General features: G+C 38.6%; 1 protein-coding gene across 2 annotated transcripts in view; it reads left to right on the forward strand.

Moving 5' to 3' along the window:
* Positions 1-27,432, forward strand: part of Fbxl4 (F-box and leucine rich repeat protein 4) — a 64,414-nt gene that overhangs the window by 6,959 nt on the left and 30,023 nt on the right. For both annotated transcript variants that reach the window (XM_051198571.1, XM_051198577.1), the window contains exons 2-4: positions 3,663-4,244; positions 13,506-13,851; positions 20,286-20,530. In XM_051198571.1, coding sequence (XP_051054528.1) covers positions 3,733-4,244; positions 13,506-13,851; positions 20,286-20,530 — 1,103 coding nt within the window. In that variant the 5' untranslated portion in view covers positions 3,663-3,732. The remainder of the gene's footprint in view (positions 1-3,662; positions 4,245-13,505; positions 13,852-20,285; positions 20,531-27,432) is intronic.

Raw genomic sequence — 27,432 nt, forward strand, 5'->3', positions numbered from 1 at the left:
CAGCTAAGTTGTGGAGTGTTTCTATGCTGGCTGTGTAGATTCCCCCACAGTGTCTCACCTCATGATCACTTTTGATAAGAAACTGGGTTAAACAACAGTGAGGGTCACTTGGTTGTTAATTTTGGCTTACTAACTGCAAAGTCATATTTTTATATGCTACAAGAGTCTTGAGAACAGCTTTTTGTATGAACTTGAAAATTTCTCCCTAAAGGTACACTTTGTAATCACTCTTGGAGGATTCCCGTGTTCCATCAGTTTTTGTCTTTATTTTACAAAAATTAACTAAAGATATTTTATCCAGAAATGAAGAAACAAAATTTCCACTTTCCATTTCTAATCTGAAGAAACTTGACAGTATAACATATATTTACAATTTATAACTCAGGTTTTACATATGTTGCTTCAATGCAAATTTTACTCAATTTTTACACAGCTTAAAAATAATATTGCCCATATGACAGTCTTGTTGATTTTTATATTATCCTGTAATCTGCAATGGTAAAAATTAGTTGAGAAAGCATTTTAAAATTTGTGCCATTGTACATCAACCAAAATTTAACTTTTACAGTTTGTCTCCATCTTCTTTTTGCCAAGAGTGATTGTATGGGTTGACATAAATGAAGTTACCTTGTTTTGTAGATGTTTCCTAGGTTTCATTAAATTGACTGCTTTCTGAGAGACAGTTTTGAGAAATGAAGGGGAATGAGCTTAGTTGGGAGTTAAGGGTGATGTCTGAAAGCTGTGTTGAGTGTCTACTTGACCAGAGTGCTGTTGTGTGGGTCACGTGGCTCTTCCCTGAATGCCTCACCAACTTTGCCCACAAGATCTTGCTCTGCTTGTCCCAAATTTCCTTATTCCTGAGGATGCAAATTCCTCTTTGGTGGCTTCACTAGCTGACCCCTTTGTAATTCATTTTATAGTGACTGGGTTTTCGGGTTCAGATTTTTCCAGTGTGGAAACATCATATCTGTGACTTCCATGTCCAAACACATGTCCCCAAGTTTAGAATTAGTTCTGCTTTTCCATTTCTTTCACTCTCTTGGATGGAATTCCAAACTGTGGAGGTGGTTGGCGCTGATTTAGGTCCAGTGCATGGCATGCACCTGATTGAGTTGACGATGTGCCTATGGACTTCTGGCAAGTGAGGCAGCTTTTATCCCTGCTTCCATGGACAGGATTCTTCAAGTTGAGGCTTCATTGAAGGTCCTTCCAAGCATGACCTGTGTTGGTAGACATTAGTAATTTTCTCTCTGGTTAGTGTGTTCTGCTGTAACCACTCTGACTGATGACATAATCTTTAAGTTGGGTTAGCCCCAGTCGGCCCTCTGCACTGAACTTCCTGTTTCTCACAGCTACATTTTCTACACTTACTTTAAGCAGTGTAACCCTTTACCATTGCACGAGTTAGCGTTTTATGTAGCATCTCAGTGTGCTGAGACAAGGGTGGCTTTGAGAGGCAGAAGATGCTGCTGTGTATTTTCATTTTTTGATTTTGTTCCACATCACCTTTCCCTCAGCATGCTGAAATACACAGTATGCAGCAAGCCACACTCTAAGTGATAAAGATATGCTGGGTTGCCTCACCCAGCCTTAATACAAGGACAGGAGCTTAGTCCTATCTCAACATGATATGCCATGCTTTGTTGATACCCATGGGAGTCCTGCAGAACTGGATGGGGGTTACAGAGGGGAAATAGGGGAAGGGATGTGAGAAGGGAGGAGGGAAAGCTGCAGTCAGGGTGTAAAACAAATGAAAAACTTAATTTAAAAAAAAAAAAGGAAAGAAATGAAGACCATTGTCTGGGTTCACTACTTCAAAAAAAAAAAAAAAAATCTAAATATAAACCCTGCTTTTCTGAGAAAAATGCAGGACTGTTTGGTGCCAGAGAGTAAGCTTGCTACTACTGGGCCTGGGGGTAGAAAAAGAGTGTTAAGATATGCAGTAAAATATAAGGGTCAGAACTGGGTTTTCTGCAGGGTAGTGGCACCCTTTAATCCTAGCTCTTGGGAGGCAGAGTTGGGTGGATCTCTGAGTTTGAGGCCAGTGTGGTCTGCAGAGCGAGTACTAGGACAGTCAGGGCTGCACAGAGAAACCCTGTCTCAAAAAACCAAAAATGAAAACAAAAAGCTGGATTTTCTGGTTAACAAAGAAGTGCTGCCTGGCTTGAGGGAACCTTTAACATAAGGGATGCCAATTGTATCCTGCATATCAGAAAGTTACTGGAGGGTGGAATGAATTCATACAGGTCAGATTTTGTGATCTTAGTGTTAGTTTTCACGTTTTGGAAGCTAGAGCATTGCTTTACTGGAAAAGGGTACAGGGAATTTGTGTATTCTCCTTCTATTAGTTCTATTTAGAGGAAGCTGGAGTCAGGACTTTACAAGTATAGAACAAGTGTTAGATTTCCTTATTCCTATTGACAGGGCGTTGCCTCCCTGGTGAGGATGTGTTATAAATGAGTAGAGATGACTTGAAACAAGCGTGGCCTCTTGGGGTCTTCTTGACTGTTGAAGTTACAAATTAGTCTAGAAATTTAAAAATACTGTTTGGCTTCTCTAAGATTTCTTCAGGCATAGTTTGAGATAAAACCATGGTTTAAAACCTCCAGTTTGGTATGGTTTGTTACACTTTTACAAAATTCTAATAAACAAACTTTAAAGAAATTATTAATTCAAAATTGCCCACAAAATTCTGAGAAATACAGCATAGTTGGAAGGTTTTGTTTTTTAATTATTTTATGCCCCCCCCCATCACTTTTCAATCAACATGCCAAAATTTTGTAAGTGTACTTCTCTTGGGATAATTCCTAACTTAGGAGTAAAAATGTTTGTTTAACTCTGTTTCAGGCTGTCTTTTTTCTGCATCTGTACTGGAAAGCAGCATGTATGTGTCAGACACATGGATGGGTGCCAGGGCCTACGCTTCCTGTGTGTGTTCCGTGACCATTCTAGCCAGGGTGAGTGATTCTTAAGAGTAGCTGACAACAAATCAGAGTCCAGGCAGCTGAGATCTGCCCGATGAATAGAAATTAAATACTGTCTATTGGTCTGAAATATATGTTGCAGTTGATTTAGTTAGTCTGAATTAACTGTCATCTCAAAAAACTGTGTTCCCACAATGTAGAATCTGCACATAGTTGTTTGGGAGAGAAGAATAACTAAAAACAGGGACCATAGGACCAGGCGGTTGGCTTGGCAGGTAAAGGAAGGGTGCTTTGTTTGCTTAAGAATAAGGGATTGTTTGTTAAAATGTCCAAGTATGTCAGGGCCCAACATGATTTGGGGTAAATAAAAGTAGTATTTTAATAGTTCATCACACATGTTAAATAACTTTAATTTTAAAAATTCAAGGATTTGGTGTTTCTTGAGTGGTGATTATTTTATTTAAAAAATGGCTTTGGGATTCATATGTCTTCCGTTGCTTTATATTAACCGTTTGCTCCCCCCTTTAGCATAAAAGTATGTATGTAAGTTTCTTACAAGTTACGTTTGATAAATTGTTTATGCCACAGATCATATTTATAGTTGAAAACTTGCATTTTCAAATTTCATTTTGGGAGCTGACACTGGTTAAACCTCTTTGTTGCTATATCCATGCATTTTTTTTTTTTTTTTTTGTCTTACTTAAATTATTTTACTTCACCAAGCCATTCATTTTGTAGACCATCCTTCAGAGTTCATGCCTCTCACTGAGGACATCTGACCTTTCGAAGCTCCATAATTCACGACTCGATGTCACCAGTCTTTCCCATGTTAACAGTTCTGACCATGTTTTATTATATGTGCCTTCGGCGCCGAGCCAGGACAGCTACAAGAGGAGATATGATCAACAGCCATAGGACTCTAGCATCCACTAGCCGGACTTCGCCTCACAGTGCAGAGGTGGTCCAGTATGCCAAAGAAGTGGTGGACTTCAGTTCCCATTATGGCAGTGAGAACAGCATGTCCTATACCATGTGGAATTTGGCAGGTATACCAAATGTCTTCCCAAGTTCTGGTGACTTTACTCAGACAGCCGTGTTCCGAACTTATGGGACATGGTGGGATAAGTGTCCTAGCGCCTCCTTGCCATTCAGAAGAACACCATCCAGTTTCCAGAGCCAGGACTATGTGGAACTTACCTTTGAGCAACAGGTATATCCTACAGCCGTTCATGTGCTGGAGACCTACCACCCTGGAGCAGTCATCAGGATTCTGGCTTGTTCAGCAAACCCCTACTCCCCAAACCCCCCAGCTGAAGTAAGGTGAGACTAATTTTCTCATTGTTAATGACCCAAGTCATGTGGATGGAAGGTTAAGGTTGTGTCAGCACGGGAGATGGTTTTTTATTTTCTCCTTTTGGCAGCATCCTCTTAAGTCACTTAAACATCTCTGGTTTTGAGATTTATTTTTTTACCTAAAACACCACACATTATAATCATAGATTGTGTTATTTGCCTATCACAGAATTTACCCTAAATGAAAAGGCACAGTTTGAGGTAATGAGGACTTGGTGCAATATACAATGTCAGTAGGTATCAGGACTTCTAAACTTATTTTCATCACGTTAATCGCTTTTAAATACTCTAAGTACAACTCAAGATAGGCCCATAGAGCGGTGCCATAGAGGGGATCCTTGGGAGATTAGCCTTGATGTTAGGGGAATGATTTCATAGTCAGTATATTCATTTAACAATAACTGCTAAGTTTTAAGGAATTACTGTGTTCCCCTGGAAGTCTATTTATACCATTAACCTGTAGAGCAGTCCCCAAGGCTCTCGTTTTTGTACAATTCCTTGTGCAGGTGATATACTCACCTAGGACAGTGGTTTAAACATACACATCATAGCCATTCATACATGTGCTCTCCACATGCCTGGTAACCTACCCTTTCTCCTAAAGAAACTACTTGTAAAGTTTTCTTTGTATCATTTTATTTCTCTGTGCAGATATAAGGGAATCAAATACATGTTGTAATTTTCTTTATCTATACAACAGGATTATCACTTTGGTCATTTGATACCTGTTTTGTTTCACTACTGAGCAGTAGCCATGAAGCAGAATGCTCCCTTGTTTCTTTCCAATAGCTGCATGTAATGTGCCCTACCTATATGCCCTATTTTTTAACTACTCCTTAACTGATGGGCACGTAGCTTTTGCCAGTCTTCTGCTATTATAATCATTAATACAGAGAACAGTTTCCACACACCACTTCACTCTCCTGTAAGGCTTTCTGTGGGATAAGCATCTCAGAAGAATTTCTTGGTGTAATTTTGATGCCCGGAGCTAGGTTTCCCTCTAAAGTGTCTGTACCTGTTTATATTTCCACAAGAAATATAAATATGGACATGCTTTGCCAAAAGATGCAGTGTTACTAAGTTTCATAGTTTTGTAATTTATTAGGTAAAAATGTAATGTTTTATTCTCTCATTGTCTCTGAGTTTGAATATCTTTTCCTTTATCTAAGAACCATTTATATAACCTTTTCCTTGGATTATCTGATTATTTTATTGGCCTGTTATTATTGGATCTTTCAGATTTTAGATATTTGTATCAATTTTAGGTTACTCATTCATTGACCATAGTATCTGTCATATTCTGTGTTATTCTGAGTATTGAGGATACATCAGCAACAATGTAGAATAAAAACCTTTGCCCTATGAGCTTATTCTAGCTGACAGTGATTCGTAGATACCTTTACCAAAGAACTCTGGGACCCCAGATGCTAGTGTAGGAGGAATGGAGCAGAGAACAGCTCCCAGGACACAATGCTGGCTTGTATCTATATCCTCAGTTCTAAGGGAATGTGTTCCCATCTTGCCAGTAAACAGATACAGAGGTTGGTGCCACTACTGTTGGAAACTGGTTTGATAATTTATTGTGTACACTGTTGTTAATGAAAGCACAAAACTATCATCCTTTATATATAGGCTGTTTGCTGAAAGAAAAGAAACAAGCAGGAATTTGGACAAGATCTTTTCTCATATGAAAATCATTTGTAATATTCTAAGCCTTTCTTATAAAGTTATATGCATTTTTAAAAATGTGAACAGATTTGAGATCTATGAAACATGCATAGCCTTTTCTCTGATCCCAAATGTTGCATAACCAATTTGATTCTGTAATTTTAAAACTTAGTTTGAAGATGCCTTTGATTTGCTGTACTGATTTTTAGCTTTATCCCTCACAAAATTTGAATAAATTTTAAGACAAAAGGAGTCAGATAAATACGTATTCCTGCAGTATAAAAATTTTGTTTTGTTTTGGTTTTTAGATGCAGTTTAATTGTAGTCCCAGCGTGGCCTGGAACTCACAGCAGTTCTTCTTCTATCTTCCAAGTGCTGAGCTTACAGACATGAGCCTCCATACTTAGCTCAAAGAGGCCTCTTTAAGTTTTACTGATTGTGAGTTTAATAGATGCTTCATTGTCTAAAAGAACAAAATGAAAAGGTACCTATAGCTCTTCTGCTCAGATTCAATGGCTGTTACTATTTTGGTGTCTTTCCTTAGACAGTGGGGAGCATTCATTGGACATCCTTTCTCTCTGGGAACAAAACCAGAGAGCCACACAAAGATGGCTTTTGTTCTGAGCTCATAGGCCATCCTGGAAGAAGGCTGTGACATTTTAGGGAACATGTTGGCCAGGGGAAAGCCTAGTGTGTGTAGGGCTCTGGGAAGTCTAATCTGGTAGCTTCTTCAAGGAAGTGGATTCTCTCAGGATGGAGAGAGGCTCAGCAGGGCTAAGAAAAGTGGAGAACAGTAGCACTTTCATTGGTGTGGGATCAGGGTTTGATGAAGTGAGAAAAGCCCAAGCTATTGGTGGCTGCACCAGGGAAGAATGATTTAAGATCTAAACAGGGTTTTCTGGAGTTCGAGATCTCAGAGCTGTCTTGGCTGTAGCTTTCCAGAAACTACAGGAAGATTCCTACTCCTGTACAGCTGTTTCCTGTGGAAGTTTTATGGAGATACCAGCAAGGAGGAGGGAAGCTCGGGTACAATTCTGTGTGAGCATGGGCTGGAGGGATGGAAGGGGGATTGCAAACATTGGGTTTTTGCTGCTCAGGAACACATGATAGTTTTGTGAGCACAGTGGCAGATGAAGGCCCCTAAAGAGCAAAGCAAGATTGGAGGATGGACACAACAAGAGACCAGAGAGGCTGTGAGTGGGAAAAAGGAGTCAGCTACTGCCAACTAGATTGCATGATAATTGTCAGATCACTTACTCAGTTAAATACGCAGGCATTAGAAGACAAATGACATAACAATACCATTTATCATCAAATTACTACCACTTATACTGAATTAGCATGAATCTTGAATAAAGAACAGTTTTACAATAATTTGTGTATCTTTGTATGTGCGTAACAGGGTAATTCCCTTGCTTTTTGTAGTCAGCAGAGCTCTATCATATTCTGGACTGTTGCCTATTGTTTTAATTGACCTGTTTCATGACACTTAGGAGCTGAAACAGACTCCTAGTTAGAGTGTGTTGGAATGGTCCAGGAATTGTGTGCAGGAAATAAACTTTGCATAGTCTCAAACATTCAAAAATTTAAAAGCCATGCTTTCCTCTTGTGATTTTCATTGTTAGCCAGCAGCATAGGAAGTTATAAGCGGTTCTTTCTGCTCGTTCTCCATGTCGTTGGGCTGTTTTCGTAGTGCCTTCTTAAAAGAAAAGAGATAGTGGCTGAGGATTAGACGATAGGCTAGCTCAGGGTTACGGTTTAGAAGACAGAGACAGGAGGTGGGGGAGAAGGCGAAAAGGACAAATCTGTCATACTGCAGAAATTAGGATTGTGTTATGTGAGAGATACAGTTTAGTGATTTGTTTATTTGGTTTTTCTGAGCTCTAATACAGAGAAGTAAGGGAAGCGGAGCAACAGAGGCCTCTGTGGAAGTGGCATAAGCAGCAGTTCTGTGAATTGCCAAATCCCAGTCCCCTTGCTCTTGTCGTTCAAGGACCATGATGATGTTATCATGGGGTCAGAATTGACCAGGCCTTTCACAGAGAGTGGCAGCTTGTTACTCTCCACTTAGTGATGGGCTGGACTGTCATCTCTAAGTACAATCAAGGTCTTTTGTTTGATGTGTTTTTTTCTTAGTCTTCAGAAAAAATTCTTCACAAGATAGCAGATAGAGTGGTGGTTATTATGGTCCCTAAAGTACAAAAGTTCCTGTTACTGTGCCTTGTTTTGTGGTTCATGACCCTCTTGGGGATAACTTTACTAGGATTGCCATGGAGCATGCCACTTCTGAAACTATCCATAGGAAACAAAATCATCGTACCACAAGCTGCCCTGCTTCCGCGCCCGCTGCAGCAGTGTTCGTAATAGCTCAGACATAGACTCAGCCTCAGGTGAACTGATAACAACAAATACAGCATGTATGCTCAGTGGATATTAGTCAGCAATAAGCAAGAATAAAGTGTTGTCATTTGCAGCAATGTGTGTTCTTCAGTTAAATGGAGGAAGCCTGACAAAGAAAGACCAGTACCTGTGTTCTTTCTCAAATATGGAAGCCTTTTATTGAAGTCAGTGTAAAAGGACAATAGTGACTGTTAGAGATTGACCGTAGTATTATGTAGTATTATGGAGGTCTGGGGAAGATTAGGGAATGTAATTTAATTACTGTATATTGTATTTTGTGTATATTGTATATTGTGCTTATTTGAAAAGTCACATGATCTCCCATAAATACATGCTAAAGAAAAATTTTTAAAAAATAATTCCATTTGAACTTATGCTTTGATTCTTCAAGTAGAAGTGACCATATTTTCCATCTCTGTTCTCTCAGGGTCGAGGCCATGTGTTCTTCCTAGTTCCATTTTGGCTTAACTAAAAACTCTCAGGATACTTACACATCAGCAGCTTCCCTTCTTTAGATTTCTTCTTGAGTTTTATAAGTCTTTGTCTTTTTTAGAATCTATATGCCCTGCTCTAGTTTATTGTTCCTCAGGTCAAAGAAATAAAGAGTTTGTCATATAATATGAACAGTATTATTAGATAACATATTAAGAATTTAAGTATTATTGATATCAGTGAATTCCAAATTCCATCATAAGGAGAAATGGCTCCCTATGGCATTGAGATTATATAGGCAATGTGTGATTCTTTCAGTGCAAGGAGAAATGGCTCCCTATGGCATTGAGATTATATAGGCAATGTGTGATTCTTTCAGGGCAAGGAGAAATGGCTCCCTATGACATTGAGATTATATAGGCAATGTGTGATTCTTTCAGGGCAAGGAGAAATGGCTCCCTATGACATTGAGATTATATAGGCAATGTGTGATTCTTTCAGTGCAAGGAGAAATGGCTCCCTATGGCATTGAGATTATATAGGCAATGTGTGATTCTTTCAGTGCAAGGAGAAATGGCTCCCTATGACATTGAGATTATATAGGCAATGTGTGATTCTTTCAGTGCAAGGAGAAATGGCTCCCTATGGCATTGAGATTATATAGGCAATGTGTGATTCTTTCAGTGCAAGGAGAAATGGCTCCCTATGGCATTGAGATTATATAGGCAATGTGTGATTCTTTCAGGGCAAGGAGAAATGGCTTCCTATGGCATTGAGATTATATAGGCAATGTGTGATTCTTTCAGTGCAAGGAGAAATGGCTCCCTATGACATTGAGATTATATAGGCAATGTGTGATTCTTTCAGTGCAAGGAGAAATGGCTCCCTATGACATTGAGATTATATAGGCAACGTGTGATTCTTTCAGTGCAAGGAGAAATGGCTCCCTATGACATTGAGATTATATAGGCAATGTGTGATTCTTTCAGGGCAAGGAGAAATGGCTCCCTATGACATTGAGATTATATAGGCAATGTGTGATTCTTTCAGTGCAAGGAGAAATGGCTCCCTATGACATTGAGATTATATAGGCAACGTGTGATTCTTTCAGTGCAAGGAGAAATGGCTCCCTATGACATTGAGATTATATAGGCAATGTGTGATTCTTTCAGGGCAAGGAGAAATGGCTCCCTATGACATTGAGATTATATAGGCAATGTGTGATTCTTTCAGTGCAAGGAGAAATGGCTCCCTATGACATTGAGATTATATAGGCAATGTGTGATTCTTTCAGTGCCCCTCCTTTTATACTGTCCGCATAAACCCCTTGGAAAGCAATGTTTTCCAAACTGGAAGCTGTAATACAAACACAGAGGACCTGGCTCAGACTGGCATAAACCCTGTGCATGCTGCGTCAGCCTTGTGAGTTCATACGAGCTCTGCTCATGTAAATTTAGAGAGCCTTGTTTCCCTGGAGCCTTCTATCTCCTCTGGCTCTTGTATTCTTTCTACCCTCCTCTTCCTCAGGGTTCCTTGAGCTCTGAGGTCAGGGATTTGATGGAGACATCCCATTTATGTCTGAATGGTTCTAGGTGTCTCTCCCCATCCTTTCTCTTCCACCGTCCTCCTCCCTCAATGCCTGTCTTTGGATCTCTGTATTTGTTCCCATCTGCTGCAGGAAAAGACTCTCTGATGATGGATGAACAATGCATTGATCTATGAGTACAGCAGAATATCATTGGAGTCCTTTTATCATGACTTTTTTTTTTTTTTTAAAGACCACAGTATATGGTTCCTACCCAAGCAGTATCAGGTATGGGTTCCATACCTGATGGAGTTGGCCTTAAGTCAAATCAGTTATTGGTTGGTTACACCCACAAGCTTTGTTCCATCATCTCAGTAGCAGATCTTACAGGCAGGACACCATTTTAGATGGGTTCTGGCAGGCTCAGTGTTTACTGAGTACCTTCCTCTACCAAAGATGTTAGAATATAAAGATGAAGGCTATATAGGCACCAGGTCGGTTTCTCCATGTCCAGTGAGTTATGTAGGTATTGTCTTCAGTAATGCACCCTTGCTGTCAGTTTGTGGAGAGCAATATATTTTCTTGGAAGTACTCTGGGTTGTTTGAGGATTCCCATGGGACTACTTTTGGCTAACAACTCAATTATGTGTAGCCTGGTCCTACTTCCTCTGCTGACAAGAGGTAGTCAGTTGGAACTCTGTCTCCCCCATTATTTAGTGATATCATTTGCCTTCATGTATGTACATATTTTAGGAAGTTTCTGCTGTGTTAGGTTTCCATACAACTCCTCAAATACCACTTAAATTTAGTTATCTTTCCCTGCATTCATTCCTTTGTCCCTCCTTTCCTTCACCCTCCCACTTTTATCTGTTCCTTCCAGCTCTCCCATCCACCCATATTATCTATTCTAGTTCCCTTTCCTAATGAGATCTGTACATTCTAGTCCTTTAGCTTGGTTATCAGTGACTTAACAGTAATATCCACATGTGGTGATATGAGTAGGAATGCCCCCATAGGCTCATATATTTGATTGCTTGGTTGTTATGAGCATTCTTTCCATCAGTCTGGTCCCACAAACATGTTCAGCCCCAAATGAACACTCAGAAACTTATATTAATTATGAAACTGTTGGCCAATGACTAGGCTTCTTATTGGCTAGCTCTGTCTTAATTACTAACCCATGTCTATTAATCTAAGTATTTCTACGTGGTTTTATCTTACTGAAGAAAGGTCCAGGGACCGGTTATTCCTCTGACATTCTACATGGCTACTGCTCTGTGCCTACACCTCCCCAAATCCTCCTCATCTCCTATGCCCACCTATCTCACTGTCCTATTATTGGCCACTGTGTTTTATTCACCAACCAATAAGATAAACATATCTACAGAATGACATCTCCCATCACTTTGTCATTAGGGAGTGATACTACTTGGGGGTGATTAGGAGGTATGGCCATATTGGAGGAGGTGTGGCCTTGTTGGAGGAAGTGTTTCACTGGGGGTGGGCTTTGGCATTTCAAAATGCAAAGCTAGGCCCATTGGTACTCACTCTGTCTTTCTGCTGCCTGCCAATCCAGTTGAACTCTCAGCTCCTTCTCCAGCACCGTGTCTGCCTCCATGATACCATGCTGACATGACAGTAGACTAAATCTCTTAATTTTAAGCCAGCCCTAATTAAATATTTTCCTTTATAAGAGTTGCTGTAGACATGGCGTTTCTTCATAGCAATGGAACATTGAGGGACATCTGTGTTTTTTCCCACTTTTTTGGTTATTATCAGTATGGCAGCAATGAAATGCAGTTGAGCAAGTGTCACTATAGGTAGGACAAAACATTCTTTGGGTATATGCCCAAGAATCATAGATTCCCATCTTCCTGAGGAACTACCATAGTTATTTCTATAGCAGCTGACCATTTTGCACTCCTGCCAGCAGTAGGGAATTGAATCCATTGATGTTTATGGTTTCTTAGAATCTGCAGCATATCTGCCCCAGGCCCTTTTAGTTTTTAGAGTCTCCATTGCGAAGTCTGGTGTCATTCTCATTTTCTTTTAGGTTTTGGGAGCTGACACTTAGGAATGGGATGGGCTAGGAAAGGAGATGATGGGTCTGCTTAGTTCTCTGGGAATGCGGGAAGAGAAGGAAGGGAAGCTGCCACAGGTTTGCTGCAGAACTGGGGATGAGACTTGTGGATTCTGGAGAATGGTTTTATAAGATGAGTCACATGGACATCGGCGAATCATAGAAGTACATTGGATGTTCTACTGGAGAAGACATGAACTTAGATTCAAATTAGTTATAAATGTACAGTGAAAAAAGGAAGGATAATTTGCCTGAGAAGTGGGAGTCCAATTGTAAGGCAGGAGAAAATGTTCTACTTTTGCTTTGTTAGATACTTGTTAGTATTAGGTGTGACTAAAAGAATAATGAAATGGCAATTCAGGATAAGGATATATATGATAGTTTCCTGAAATCTTGACAACCTTTAATGACTGAATTTCAAAAACAGGAAAACATTGCGTTAAGTCAATAAAGTACTTGAGGACCTGAGTTTCCTTCCGGAACCCATGTGAAAGCTACTGGGCATGGTGGTGCACACTTGTGAGCTCAGTGTGGGTAGAGATGGAGATGGCCTTTACAAACAAAGCAAAACATGGTGGGAGGTGCTTGAGGAATAATACTTGTGGCTATCCTCTCTGTGGTCCTCATACACATACACCTGCACACCCATACACAGAAAGAGCATGGTATTTTGAGTTTGTAAGAGGCCAGTAACAAAAATGGAAATGCTGGAGAGGAAACCTTCGTGAGGCAGAAGGATCAGATTGGTTTCCGACTTGGCTGAGAACATGCACACTGGACAGCTTTGTCCTCTTTCTCGGTGTTTACTATTGTGTAAAACTCAATTTGATTTTTCAGATACCCTTAACCATTGACTCTAGTCTTTAACCAAGGTGAAATCTTGGGGAAAATACAAAGAAGTTTTGGAGGGCTTGTAAAAAATATTTTAAGTAGAGATATTTGACATTTAGTTTTTTTTTTTTTTAATTTTAAAAAATACATTCTTGAGGTGACTCTCGTTTGATTCTATTTACCTTATTTGTTTTCCTTTATTTCACACTGTCCTAGTTGGGTGGGGAATTGTACCCTAACAGTACCAGTAGATCTCATTCTAAACTTCAGGGACGTTTTTTTTCTTTGGCAGATGGGAGACTCTTTGGTCAGAGAGACCTACGAAGGTGAATGCTTCCCAGGCTCGCCAGTTCAAACCTTTTATTAAGCAGATAAATTTCCCCACAAATCTTATACGACTGGAAGTAAATAGTTCTCTTCTGGATTATTACACCGAATTAGATGCAGTTGTGCTGCATGGTACGAAGGACAAGGCATTGCTCTCTCTCAAGACCTCACTTGTTGACATGAATGATGTAGAAGGTGATGACTACGAGGACAAGGATGACTGTGGAATGGATGGACTTAACAAAAAGTTTAGCAGTGCTGCCCTCGGGGATGGGCCAAACAATGGCTATTTTGATAAACTGCCCTATGAGGTAAGTCAAAAGTAGTTGCAACATTGGATATAGCACTACAGAGTTTTAATGCTGAATTGCTGCTTGCTTGTGCTAGCTATCAGAGGAATGGCAGCATTGGTGAGACACATAAAATCTGTTGTGTTAGAGATTTTCGGATTGGAAACAACTAAATGAACTTCTTTTAAATAATTTTACTTCTGTTTTGGATTGACTTCAGAGATTTTTGGATAAACTACTAAATGTGTGTTGTTCTGCCAGTACTTGGTAAGAACATAGTACATATACCAATAGTAAAACGTATTCTCTTTTCTTAATAGTGTAATATAGTAGTATGTGCTTGACTTCATACCTGTTAAATTGAGGATTACTAGATGAATGCCAATCCCACTTAGTAGTCACAGCTTCCCAGCTTCCATGAGGGTCATTTTTACCTGTTCTAGTCTATGTTCTTACTATAGATTTTGGTCTAGGCTGGCCCAGTGTTCCTTTTATTGGAAATACCATCTAATTTGAAATCTTCTTTTTAGTGTATCTCTTTGGAAGTCTTTCTGTGGCTGTTTAGCCTCCCTAGCTCCAGACATCAAATGACAGGAGCATTCTGTAACTGTGTGATGCCAAAATCTCTCCCCACCAGTCCCTAATGCCCTGGGTCAGGTGAAACAGGCATTTATGTCTTCTTTTGAAAAGTGTTCAGTTAAAATACGGTATGATCCTTTTTTTAAATGAAGATTGTTAGATCTAAATCACCCATCATTTTTGTAAGTGGATGGGTATTTTACTTTTCATTGTATTAACAAGTAGCTAAACTTGAATGGAATGATTAGGCAGCCTCTTGAATGCCAGAGTCATAGCAATTACATTTGTTGAACAGTTTACAGTTCAGATGCTATGGTACATTTATAAAGTGGCTAAAGTTGTTGGGTATAGAATTTAAGGTTCTAAAGTGCCAGTCAGTAGGCACAGACCCAGGGTTTCACCAGGCCTTTCTGAACAGGAACATCGCAGATTATGCAACATCATCGATCCTGTAGTGGGAGAAGGAGGTTCCATGGGAAGGCTGAGTTGGGAGAGAGGGGCATGAGATAGTGCCATTCCTTGGGGACACTGATCTGTTTGACAGCAGTTCCCCTCTAGAAAGTGAGTCACTTTTATTTGTACCTGCTTTCAAAAGCTGTTAGGGTGGGAATTTAGGTTTAATATATGTTAAATGATTTTGAGGTTTTTTTTTTTTTTTTTTTTGGTTTGTTTGTTTTTCCAAGCCTAATAAAATACCTAGCTTATAGCAATGACAGGAGTGATTGAGGCAGAGAGGAGTGAGTATTCAGAGCTGAGAAGGACAACTATAACCTGCTGGCCACACCCCACACCAGCATCTCTGCATGCCTGCAACATTAGATCTGACAAGGGAAGTGCAGGACATACCACATTCATACATATAGCAGCTGTAGAGCCATGCCACTCTTGCATTGCTGTACCACACTGCCTGCTCTCCTGCACCAAAACACATCTCTGGACTTTACAAAGAGCTTTGCATTTTTTCTATCCAGCCAGTGGTCTTCAGGGTGCAATGTTTTTTCCAATGCTTAGTAAAAATGGTTGGGATGGGAGTCATAGATACTATAGAATTAGTAAATAATTTGCTAAAAATCTAGAGAAGATACATGATTATAATTTCATGCTTTATGCTTTCTGTATAACTTTTTGAATGGGAGAGAAGGATGTAGAATAATAGCTAATATTCCAGAAATTGCCCATAATACTCAGGCAATTTTATTTATGTGCTTTATTCTATAATTAGTAGCATATAAATGGGCCAAGTGATGGTGGGGCCTGCCTTAAATCCCAGACACAGGAGGCAGAGTCAGACAGATGTCTTAGAGTTCAAGACTAGCCTGGTCTACAGAGCAAGTTCCAGGACAGCAAGAGCTACACAGAAGCCCTGTCTGGAAAAACAAACAAACAAAGAGGTATAAACGGGAGAGAGGGTGTGTGTAAATGTTTTGTAGGCACAATCTGCCTCAGTGAAAGGAAGCCACGGGACTTCAGTAGAGTAGGGAGGTCTCTGTGGAATGGATTGTGAAGTCTTAACTTCTTTATATGGAGAAAGGTAAGAGCCTGTTGAAAGTTTCAAATATATGATACAACATAGTCTATAGAAGAAGTCAGGAGACAGAACCTTTATTCTTGAAGGGGCACTGATTATGTGTAATGAAAAAGAGTTTGATGTAAAGAATCAGTGTTATAAAATAGGCTGAACAGTCTGTAGACTAGATTAAGGTTCAGGAACAGGTGGGTCAGCTGTGTTTGGAGCCCTTTTGAGCACATCACATCCTCTGTTGCTCCCCTAAATCTAAGATGTCCCTATAAACACAGCTTAATAGACATTAGAAACTGTATTAGTAATGATTAAGTGCTGCATCTGTTTGCTCCAAAATCTGTCATCTTTTATTTAATCAAACTCCAGAAGAGCTTCTTCCCATGTTAGTGTCATAGGTTTGGTGACTTTTCATCCTTTTTACATTTTGATATTTTCTCAAAAGGTATTAGAATGTCATTATATTAATACTATATGCTTTCACAGAGTATATACTTTGTAGTATGGAGGCTTTGTTTTGTATTATTTCAGAAGATGCTAGGGCATATTTAAGTAATGACTCCCCTGGAAGAAATGAGCTGTTCATCTTCTAGTTCAGAATGTCTTTCTGCATTAACGATTTAGAAGGTCTGTGGAGTGAGCGTCATGATGCACGACATATGAACTCCAGCACTCAGGAGACAGAGGCAGTGGATTCTGTGAGTTCTAGGCCAGCCACTGCTGAGTAGTGAGACCCTATCTCAGAAAAGGAAAGAAAGAAAAAGAAAAGAAACCTATGTAAATAAATTTGAATATTTTGTTAAAAAATACATTATAAATTCTGTAAATTTTAAGGTACTTTAGTTGCCAGGGTCAGATAGTTCACATTTTCATTTAAACATTTGACAGTCTATTCCTATAAAACTTACATTTAGTGAAGAAAATTAATTTTTATAAACCAGTATGTTACTATGTAAGACTAAACAATAGACAATTTCAGACAATTTTTCTTATATTTATTTATTTCTACATGAATAAAAAAGTGCCAAATAGAATTATTGTAAAGTAATACAAAGATCTTTAAGGATTTATCCCTGATATTTATATTAGAGAAGTCAGGATGATAATACCAACGTACTAAGTCAAAAGGGAAAAAACTCAGGGTCTACTCTAGTAGGTAACAAAACTAGCTGGCAAAGTGAAAGCTGGGGAGGTATCTGTATTTTTACCCATTTTAAGGTAAGTACTTTGTTATTTTCTAATTTAGCTAATATATAGTTATGAAACACTAGCTTTGCCAGGTCCTAGATAGTAGCCACTAGCCATATGTACTCTTGAGACACTAGAAAAATGTAGATGAATTGAGATGTCTACAAAGTGAGTTCCAGGCTAGCCAGGCCTGCAGAATGAGCTTATGTTTTTTAAAAATATGTTTATTAAAGTTTTGGAACTCTGTATGTGACTTACCTTCCTGGCTCATAATTAAGGGAACTAAATTCAATTGAATCTAAAAACAGCATTACTTAATACCATCCTCAAAGTTGTAGTTAAACTGTAGACATGTGATGTAAAATGTGTAACCTTTGAAAAATAGGCTATAAAATTATTTGCAGACAAAATGATTATATATTAGAATATTCAGGGGAGTTAGGAAATAAAAGTAAGTTGACAGTTATAAATATCCATAGCTTTAGAAACTCCTGGGCTGTAAAAGATTATTAACTATTAAGTCACAGCATGCCCTTGAGTAGAAAGATACAGTAAGACAAAAGTATCATGCATGTGTATCCACATACATATGGGTCCCACACTGTCACATTTTCTAACAGTGGTAGTGTATTAAATGAAGTCCCAATTGAAACAGTTAGATTTTTTTTTTTTTATTTGAAAAGTTCACCTAAGAAAAAATGAGAATAATGAAGAAAATTCTGGAAAATTCATTCTAACATATACACTTAAACTGTAGAACAAAGCTTGGTTCACGTTGAAGTTTAATGAAATGAGAGAAGTGATGGGTAGATAGATACTTGATTCCTTGAGAAGATGGAGAGGAAAGAACAAGGCATTTGGGATTAAATTTCTATAATTAACAACAGTAGTTAAAATGAAAGGGATATGAAAAGGAAGTGGTGGAGGATGAGGGCTGGAGGAATAAAGATAGGTCAGTATGTTCCCTGCTTTTGTGCCTTTCAGAATGGTAGCATTTTAATACCAGTATCGTCAAATACATAGGTGAATGGATACTTGTGTATGCTGTGAATATATAAGTTGATGTTAACATTCAGAAGAACAACTTTTAAATGTGTGTAACTTACTCTAAATATACAATGCCAGTTTGCGAAGGTGAACATGCATATATAATGCATACACACAGTGAATGAATGATATTATTTGCAATAAGGAAGCAGCAGGAAATATATCAATAAACAAGTACTTTATAGTTATTGTTTCATGTGTGTGAAATGGAATTAGGTGGGTCTGTTTGTACAGGATATGTCACTGAGTAAGAAAAGCAAGATGTTAAACAGCCAATATAGCCTCACTCTTAGTGCATATCCAGAAATAGAAGTTCATCTATCTGAAAGAGATCAGAAGAAACTGTTAATAGTGCTTTTCTCTGGTGTATGTGTGTCTGTGTGTGGTGGTGGTGGTGGTGGTGGGGTTACCTCATTTTCCACATTTCTTCTGTGTTTGGATTTTCTAATGTTTTTATCTGCATGTTTTTGTTTGTATATGTCATCAGGGGGTATCTGATGGAAACTTGTTAACATGTCTGGTTATGGCAGGGATTTTTAGTTGTTACTTTTTACTGGGAGGTTGGGCACTTACAGCCAGTGAGCAGGTTGAGGATCCGGGGATGGGAAATTGCTAAGAAACACTATCAGGAGAAGGAGCGATTTAAGTTGACCTGAAACAATGGGATTTGTATGTAGAGACAGGTAATTCAACTCTACATCATCCTAGAGGATTCTTGCTGACATAATGATTTCATATTTTGTTTGGTTTGGTAAAACTGAAATTTATAAAGCAACATAAGATGGAAAAAGTCTAGAAAATGGATTAAGTATTGGTCAAAGAGAAAATCATTTCAGCTTTTACATGAATAGTTTTTATTTTCATTTTTGTAATAAGCATGTATGCAGACATACAAACATCATCAAGACATTTTTACAGCTTAGTTCAAATGCTAAAAATAAATAACAAGCCTTATTAGATACAATATGTTAATCATCAATTGTTCTTGTTTTATAAATAATCTTGAAACTTATTTTAAAGATTATATTGTTGTTCATCTGAATGTTGGAATATTTGGCTCAAAACAGGGAAATTCTGATCTAACATTAATATTGAATTTACATGATGAGTTGAAGTTCATTTATGTTAAAGGCTATAATTACAGAGAAAATTCAGGTAGATACTTTGTGTTAAGTTAAAAAATAAAAACAACCTCTCATCTAAAGATTTTTTTTATCATTAAGCACATATACTTATGTGCTTAATTTTTCATTATGATTCTTGGTTCAGTTTAAGCCACTAAGACTTTGTTCTTTGGAAGCCAGTTTAGAAAGCTTAAACTGGAAAACAAATCTTGGACTAGTTCAAAGAGATAATTGTAATTAAAGTTACCTTTCTTTTCCACTTTGTTAACAATGTGTGTGGCAGCATTGTGGCTGACAGCTCCCTTTAGCAGATCCCTTTTTTTTCTCCCTTTCTTGGAATTCTGTGTTTGCTTCTGGGAATTCCCTTCCAGCTTTCTGGGGGACTCCGTGTTCCTCTTTGTCTTTCCAAAGCTTACTGTGCCACTGTAGTATGAATCCTTTCCACCGTCCTCATTGCTTTCGGGAATGATGCAAGTGAGGCTCTGTGCAACCCCGTTATCACCACTGGACTCTCTTCACCTACTTTGCCCCTCATCTGTACATGGCACTGGTGTGGCAGGATTACAGTTGCTCTGTGGAGTCAGGTCCTGGTAGGTCTCCAGTGACACTGTGTGTTTATCTTTGTTGGTGTTAATAGGACACCCCACTCCCTGATTCCACCAGAACTGAGTGGAAGTGCTTTTCTTTTGTTGCTCCTAGTATCTGGTATGTAGAAAATGTTGTTTATAAAAATTTTTATTATTCAACAACTGCCAGTGTATATGTCTTTGTATAGTGTGTAAATGAGTTGTCAACATGAGTTGAGGATTTGAGGAGTTTTTAAATTCAGAAAAGTGTAGTTTGTTTCTATTTGGATACTTTAGTGAATGTTGATGTAACTGTTTTGTGAAGATACTGTTTGAAACTGTGACACTCTTCTTTATGAGACCATATTCTATGTTTGTAAAAAGTGATACTGTCCTTCACTCTTGATGATCTTGGCTTTCTGTTTTATATAGCTCATTCAACTGATTCTGAATCATCTTTCACTACCAGACCTGTGTAGATTAGCACAGACTTGCAGACTTCTACACCAGCATTGCTACGACCCTCTACAGTATATCCACCTCAACCTGCAGCCATACTGGGCAAAGCTCGACGATACTTCCCTGGAGTTCCTACAGGCTCGCTGTGCTCTCGTCCAGTGGCTTAATCTGTCTTGGACTGGCAACAGGGGTTCCATCTCCGTGTCAGGATTTAGCAGGTAGTTACAAAACCTTGTTGAAGCTTTTTATCAAGAGACTAGACTTGTGTGTAAGTGCTTTCACAATATAATTTTCAACTGTATTTGTATATTTTATAAGAATAAAAAGGAATAGAGTTCATGTTTAGAATATTGATGTTTAGAAAAATGAATGAATGCTAACTATCCTCTTCAGCTAAACTTCCTAATGATGTAAGGGCCAAGTGTATCTTTTAGTTCTTACTTAAATCTCAAGTGACTTTCAACTGAACTGCTTTTTTTCCCCTCATATTTCCAGCACAGATGATTAACACATTTAAAAAACTATTTCCAAATCAAAATCTACCTCTCTAATGTGATTTGTCAGAAATGGAAAACAATTTATTACAGAACATTTTTAATTAAATCTTAATTACATGTGCAATACATCACCCAAATTTAGAAGCTCATTTAAGCTAATTATGTTGAAAATGAAATTGCATGCTAAATAGAGGACGGCGCTTGCAGACCTGCCCAGGTGTTTCTGCGCCTTTCTATTTAAGCATTTAGTTTCCTTACTATTAAATGTCACCTGTTAAACATTTGAAAGCTTACAGAAGTGCATATTCATTTAGTAATGCCACAGTAATTTTCCTAGGATACAAACAGGTGCTTTTCTCTTAACCTTGATGTGCCACATGATCCCATCGTTTTCATAAAGTCAAAGGTGGAGTAGAAACTTTGGAGACATTATCTGTTGTTTTAAATTACTAAGTGGTCTTGTATCCTGCTACTGAGACTTGGACCTGAGGCTTCACACATGCCAAGCAACTGCTCTTGCACGGATCTGTGCATCCCCAGTTCTTCTTGTTGTTATTTTACTTTCTATTTTGAGACAAGGTCTCGGCTAAGTTACCCAGGTGGCTTTGAACTTGCTTTGAAGTTCAAGTAGATATCTGACTTGGCATCTTCCTACTTCACCCCCTAAGAAGCTGGGATCTGGGGTCTGTGCCTCTAGGGCCAGCCAGAGAGCCTCTGTGGACAGCAAGATCAGGAAAAGTTAGAATAATAGGTTTTGTGGTGAGCTGGGAGCATGAAAATATATTTCTCTAACTGTCTTGGGTAAGAGGAATATACTGCTGTTTGTGACATAGTCTAAGGGAAAGAGACAAGTAGGCAGGAGAAAACCAGATAGGCTTTGCTTTTGAGCCACTTTTGAGCCCTTCCACTGCCCTTTCAAAGTACTTTGCACCCAAGTTTCTGTATTTGTGTCCTTTAATTCCAGCAGGGTCTTAGTCCAATGCTAGTTCTCTCTGCCATTGCATCTGCAAATTTTCCTCACTGCTAATGAGACTGATAAGAACTAAAGCTGACTGTGGCTGTTGGAACCTAACTGTTGATTATAAGCTTAAGACAAGCAATAAGAGACAGAGCAATTGCTGCCAGTGAAGCCTGCTTTACATTATAAAGGCCGGCTCTTCCCTCAGGGCTTCCCACTGGAGAAAGTCATTTTCTGTTTTTTAAAACTAGGAATTTAGGGGCAGGCAAGATGGCTTAGTGGATAAGGGCTCTTGCTACCTAAACTGAAACTTGAGTTGGATCTCTGGGATCCACAAGATAGAAGGGGAAAATGGAATCCTCAGATTGTCCTCTGACTTTATTGACACTCATGATAAATAAATGTAATAAAAACAATTTTAAGTAGAGCCTTAATGTTTTCACCCTATGTGTCAAGGCATGGTAGCAGGTATTGTTGACCCTGTAAAAAGATATTTGCAACATCTAATATAGCCCTTCCTTCTACAAATGAAGAAGAAGATATGAAGATAAACATAAGCATACTTTCATTAAAAATGACAGGGTGCTGAGCAGTGATGGCATATAGCATTAATAACAGAACTTGGGAGGCAGAGGTAGGCTGATCTCTGAGTTCAAGGCCAGCCTGGTCCACAGGCTAAATTCCAGGACAGCCAGGGCTACACAGAGAAACCCTGATTGGAAAACGAAACCAAAACAAAACAAAACAAAAAGATGGAGTGTCACCTGGTGATTGTAGACATTATGGAAAACTGGTGGTGAGAAACTGAGGTATGAGTTTGGCACAGTATGTGTGTGATCATGACAACAGTGAGTGCACTGTGAAAACTGTACTAAACAATTTTTAGAAACTATAGTTGGAGTAAGCAGGAGAAGTAGCATCAGTTGTGAGGGGAATCTTCACAGTGCTGCTGGCAGTGGATAGGGTCTTGTTTGCAGTTAGAGCTCCAGTCTGCTTTGTCACCAGCAGCTCTGCTTCTGGTTTTCAGCTCACCTAGATTTGTTGTGGGGGGCTGTGTGCATGATCACAGAATGCGTACATCACTGCAGAATGTCTCCCAGTCAAACGGTACATTTTGCTAGTATTCCTTTCACATTTATAATTGTATTTAAATACAAAGAGAGAAAGGTAGGGATAGGGGAATGCTTCAACTTTGTCTTCTGATTGCTTTTGCCTCTTCGACTTCACTCAATTTGACAGTCATTATGACTTGAAGGCAGCCTTCTCAGAATAAACAATAAATATGCATAGCTTGATTATTAATGAATCATCTATGTATAAGTGGCACTCTATTTATATACATTACTGTGAAGATTTATTTCTATAATACTTCAAAGGAAAAAAAAGCACATTTTGCAGTAGGGACCACTAGAGCTGTTGTGGATGAGTATTTGGGAAGAAGTGTTCTGTTTGTGGTCTAAAAGCTCTGTTTGTGACAGTTAGAATTGGGCAGTTGTTAAAGAACAGAAGAGCATAGAGATTGGTTAAGTTGGAATAAAGGAAAATTTAATCAGTTATTAAAACCTACTTCCAGCCCCAGATTTACGAGTACTGCCCATGCATATCATTACTTGTGAAGATCAATTTTTTTCTAATTCCCTTTTGCTATACAGCCCTGTCTCCAAGGTCTGGTGTATTCGCTTGCCTTTCTGCCTGTTTAAAATCCTAGGGTCCACTTTATCAGTGTCTTCTTTTTCAATTGATGCCTAGTCTGTCTTATACCCCTCCTTCTATAGAACTTTAATCCTGGCCTCTAGGTCTGTTGTACATCATTTATACTCATTTTGTTGGGAAATATTTTTAGATGCTTTTTAGATTCCATAACTTTATCAGCTATTGTCTTATTTGCTTTCTTGTTGCTGAGATAAAATACCCTCTTGGGAAAGGGGTTATTTTGTTTTATAGTTCTAGAAGGGTATGGCCCATCATGCTGAGGAGGGTATGGTAGTAAATGGGTAAGGCATGGTAGCAGGAGAAGGCTGGCTATGCATCTATCTACACTGAGGAATGTGATGTGTCAAGCCACATTCCCCTGCTCCCAACTCATGGCCAGTAGTCCACTACCTCCAGTGAAGCTCCATGTCTTAAAGGTTCTACAATCTTCCAGAACAGCTAGGGATCAAATATTCACACACGTGTCCATGAGGGACATTGTTACGTGCAAAGCATAATGGCTGTCTTTATAGAGTGTGAGTTTTATAGCATAAGGAGCTTATTAACCCTTCCTGTACTTATCTTTTGACTGCCTGTATTGTAAGTGGTTATTTCTTAGCTTGTTGGCTTCTAGTAAGTACAGTTTTGAAACTTGTTTTTCTCCTATCTGTGTGTGCTGGCTAGTTTTATGTCCACTTGGCATAAGCTAGAATTATTAGAGAGGAGAGAGCCTCAACTGAGAAAATGTCTCCATAAAGCCTATAAGGCATTTTCTTAATTAGTGATTGATGGAGAAGGCTCAGGCCATTATGGGTGATCCCATCCAAGGGTTGCTGGTCCTGGGTCCTATAAGAAAGCAGGCTCAGCAACCCCTGAGGAACAAAGCCAGTAAGCAATACCCCTTCATCGCTCCATCACCTCTGCATCAGCTCTTGCCTCCCTCCAGGTTCCTGCCCTGACTTCCTTCAGTGATGAACTATGATTTGGAAGTGTAGGTCGATTAAACCTTTTCCTCCTCAACTTGGCTTTTGAACATGGTGGTTCATCACAGTGATAGTAGCCCTAATTAGGATAGCTACTGTTGGTATGTAGTACCATACAGAATAACAAAGAAGTTTGTAATGGCTTTATTTTTCGACTATATATTTTATATAGTCTATATTTTCGACTATATATATTATATATGGTCTGAGTTATTTGGAATTAAAAATATCTTAAGTATGCTGAATTATAACACTTGTAGGCTGAGTTAACAAAACATAATATTAAAAATCAGAAACTATGGACATTTATATCTAATTCTCTCCTTATCTCTGCATCAGACCGATTTTGACCATTGGTGCCTTTTTTTATGGTGATTAGACTCATATTAAAATATCCATGTGATGTTATTTTAGGGAACACATTACTTAGTAAAGTACTCCTTATATATGTATTCCTTTAGACCAGTGGTTCTCAAACTGTAGATTGCAACCCCCATATCAGATATTTACATTACTATTCATAACAGTAGCAAAATTACACTTATGAAGTAGTAACAGAGTAATTTTATGTTTGGGAGGTAACCACAACGTGAGGCATTAGAAAGTTTGAAAACCACTGCTCTAGACAAATTAATTCAGCTTATAAGAATAAGCAATTTATTTCTTTCCAGATACCCACTTTCAGCAGACATAATTTAGGGTTGTTAGAATGTAGGCTCATAAAACCCTTAAAGAGAGAGGCCTTGGAGCACACAGATGGATTCTGCATCAAATCCCACTGCTTAGAGCTCAGGGAACCCCGTAGGAGAGGAGGTAGAAAGAGCATAAGCGCTAGAAGGAATGAATGGAGGACACTAAGAAGACAAGACTGTCTGAATCAACATGAACAAAGTTCACATGAACTCACAGAGACTGAAGCAACAGGCACAGGACCCACTGGTCTGCACAGGTCCTGAGTGTGTATCATGGCTTCCAGTTTAGTGTTTTTACAGGGTTCCTGAGCGTGGAAGAGGAGGTTCTTGATTCTTGTGCTTTCTCCTGGGCTCTTTTCCCTTTGTTGATTTTCCTTGTCTGATTTTGATGTGCTAATTTTTTGTTTTATCTTATTGTATTGTGTTTTGTTATGTTTATTTTTATCTCTCAGAAGTCTGTCCTTTCTAATGAGAGACAGAAAGGGAGTGGGTCTGGATGGAAAGAAAGATGGGAAAGAACTTGGAGTAGTAGAGGGAGGGGAAACTATAATCAGGATATAGTGTATGAGGAAAGAATATTTTCAATAGCATGAAAAATTAAAAAAGGAAGTTAAAAAAAAGTAAATAAAACCCTTAATATCAAGTACCACTAAATGAGAATTCACAATGCAGAACAACAACCAGGTTGGGGTAGATAAGTTCTTTTCCTTACAAGTCATAGGACCCATGTTATAATTAGGATGAATAACTAGTTGATCAATACAAAAATATCTATAATTTCATTAAAATAAAACTTTCATGGTGTGCATTAAGAATTGATTCATGTTTGGTTGGTTGAGTCTTTTGCTGCTGCCTTGTGGAATTGATATGTAAAGTCAGAAAAAGAGATTATAAACATTGATTAGATAACCTACTCAGAGTAAAAATACTGCATATCTGAACCTTGAACAGAGGCAAATGTAAGAGAACATTATAAGAATGGCCATTGTTCTTAGCCGGCAGTGTAGCATATGCACTCAGGAGGCAGAGGCAGACAGATCTCTGTGAGTTAGTGGTCAGCCTGGTCTACAGAGTGAGTTCCAGGACTACACAGCCAGGACTACACAGAGAAACCCTGTCTCAAACAAAAAGAATGGCCATTGTCTTTGTTGTACTTACTGTCATTCAAGTTATCTTGAAATTTTCCTGCCTATTAATGATGAGGGTTTTGGTGATTAGTTTGACACTCCTGTATAAATTCTTTGGAGGAAAATTTTCCATAATGAGATCAAAGAAAGAAGTGTCAAGTCATTCTAAATCAAGTATGAAAAAGAAATGTAGATAAAAGTGCTTTGCCCAGTAGCGAAGACCATAAAGAGATAAGACCAAAGCATCTAGTTTTAGAGTTCACATACTTCTATTTAACTTTTCTAATCTGCAGGTCATTTTAGAAATTATTAAGTTAAAAATAGGACTTTTTGATTTTTGAAACACAACATTCATTCTTAGATTTATAAGTGAATGACTTATCATAGCTTCTGTGTACACAAAGTGAAGTAACAATGTTAATTTGTACAACTTAATTTGATCCCATTAATAAAAAAGTATCTTTAGTCACTAAAACTTCAAGAATGGGTCTGCATAGGTCTAAGCCAGATAGGGCCCCAGCACTGAGAGGGGAAGTGGACATTAAGTGTCCATTCCTAACCCAGAAGCTTTCTCCAATTGACAAACTGCCACCAAAGGAAAGATTAGTTTTCTCCCATGGAATCTCACTGGTTATATAAACCCTACCCAAGGGCAAGCTCTATTCCAGCAGTAGATGGCCAACACAAAATGAACCCATGAGTGTTTTTGGAGGGTTTTTTTCCTCATAATCTTTGTCTGAGCAATTTTTTTATCTTATGGTATATTTTGCTTATATATGTGGTTCCATCCACAGAACCAGCAAAAAGGTAGAAAGAGAGCATTCACTTTACAAAGTCTTCTGTCTACACACATGTACACACAGCGTTTTCAAAGTTTAAAACTTTGCTAGTCGAGGCTTAACTTTAATGTTTGTGGGGTGCTTTGGTCTTTTCGAACTCCTTTCATATACTGTTTTAATGCTCAAAACCATGAGGCAATATGGTAAGTACAGTTCTAGTCTGCCTTTGATAACAGAGAAAATGACCAAATGTGGGTGGATTTGAATGCTTGCTCATCAGGGAGTGGCATTCCTTGACAGGGATTATGAGATGAGGCCATGTTGGAGGAAGTGTGTCACTGGGAGATGGGCTTTGGGGTTTCAGAAGCCCAAGCCATGCCTAGTGGTTTGCT

This window comes from Phodopus roborovskii, unplaced genomic scaffold, assembly GCF_943737965.1.
Source record: "Phodopus roborovskii unplaced genomic scaffold, PHOROB, whole genome shotgun sequence".
NCBI lineage: Eukaryota > Metazoa > Chordata > Mammalia > Rodentia > Cricetidae > Phodopus > Phodopus roborovskii.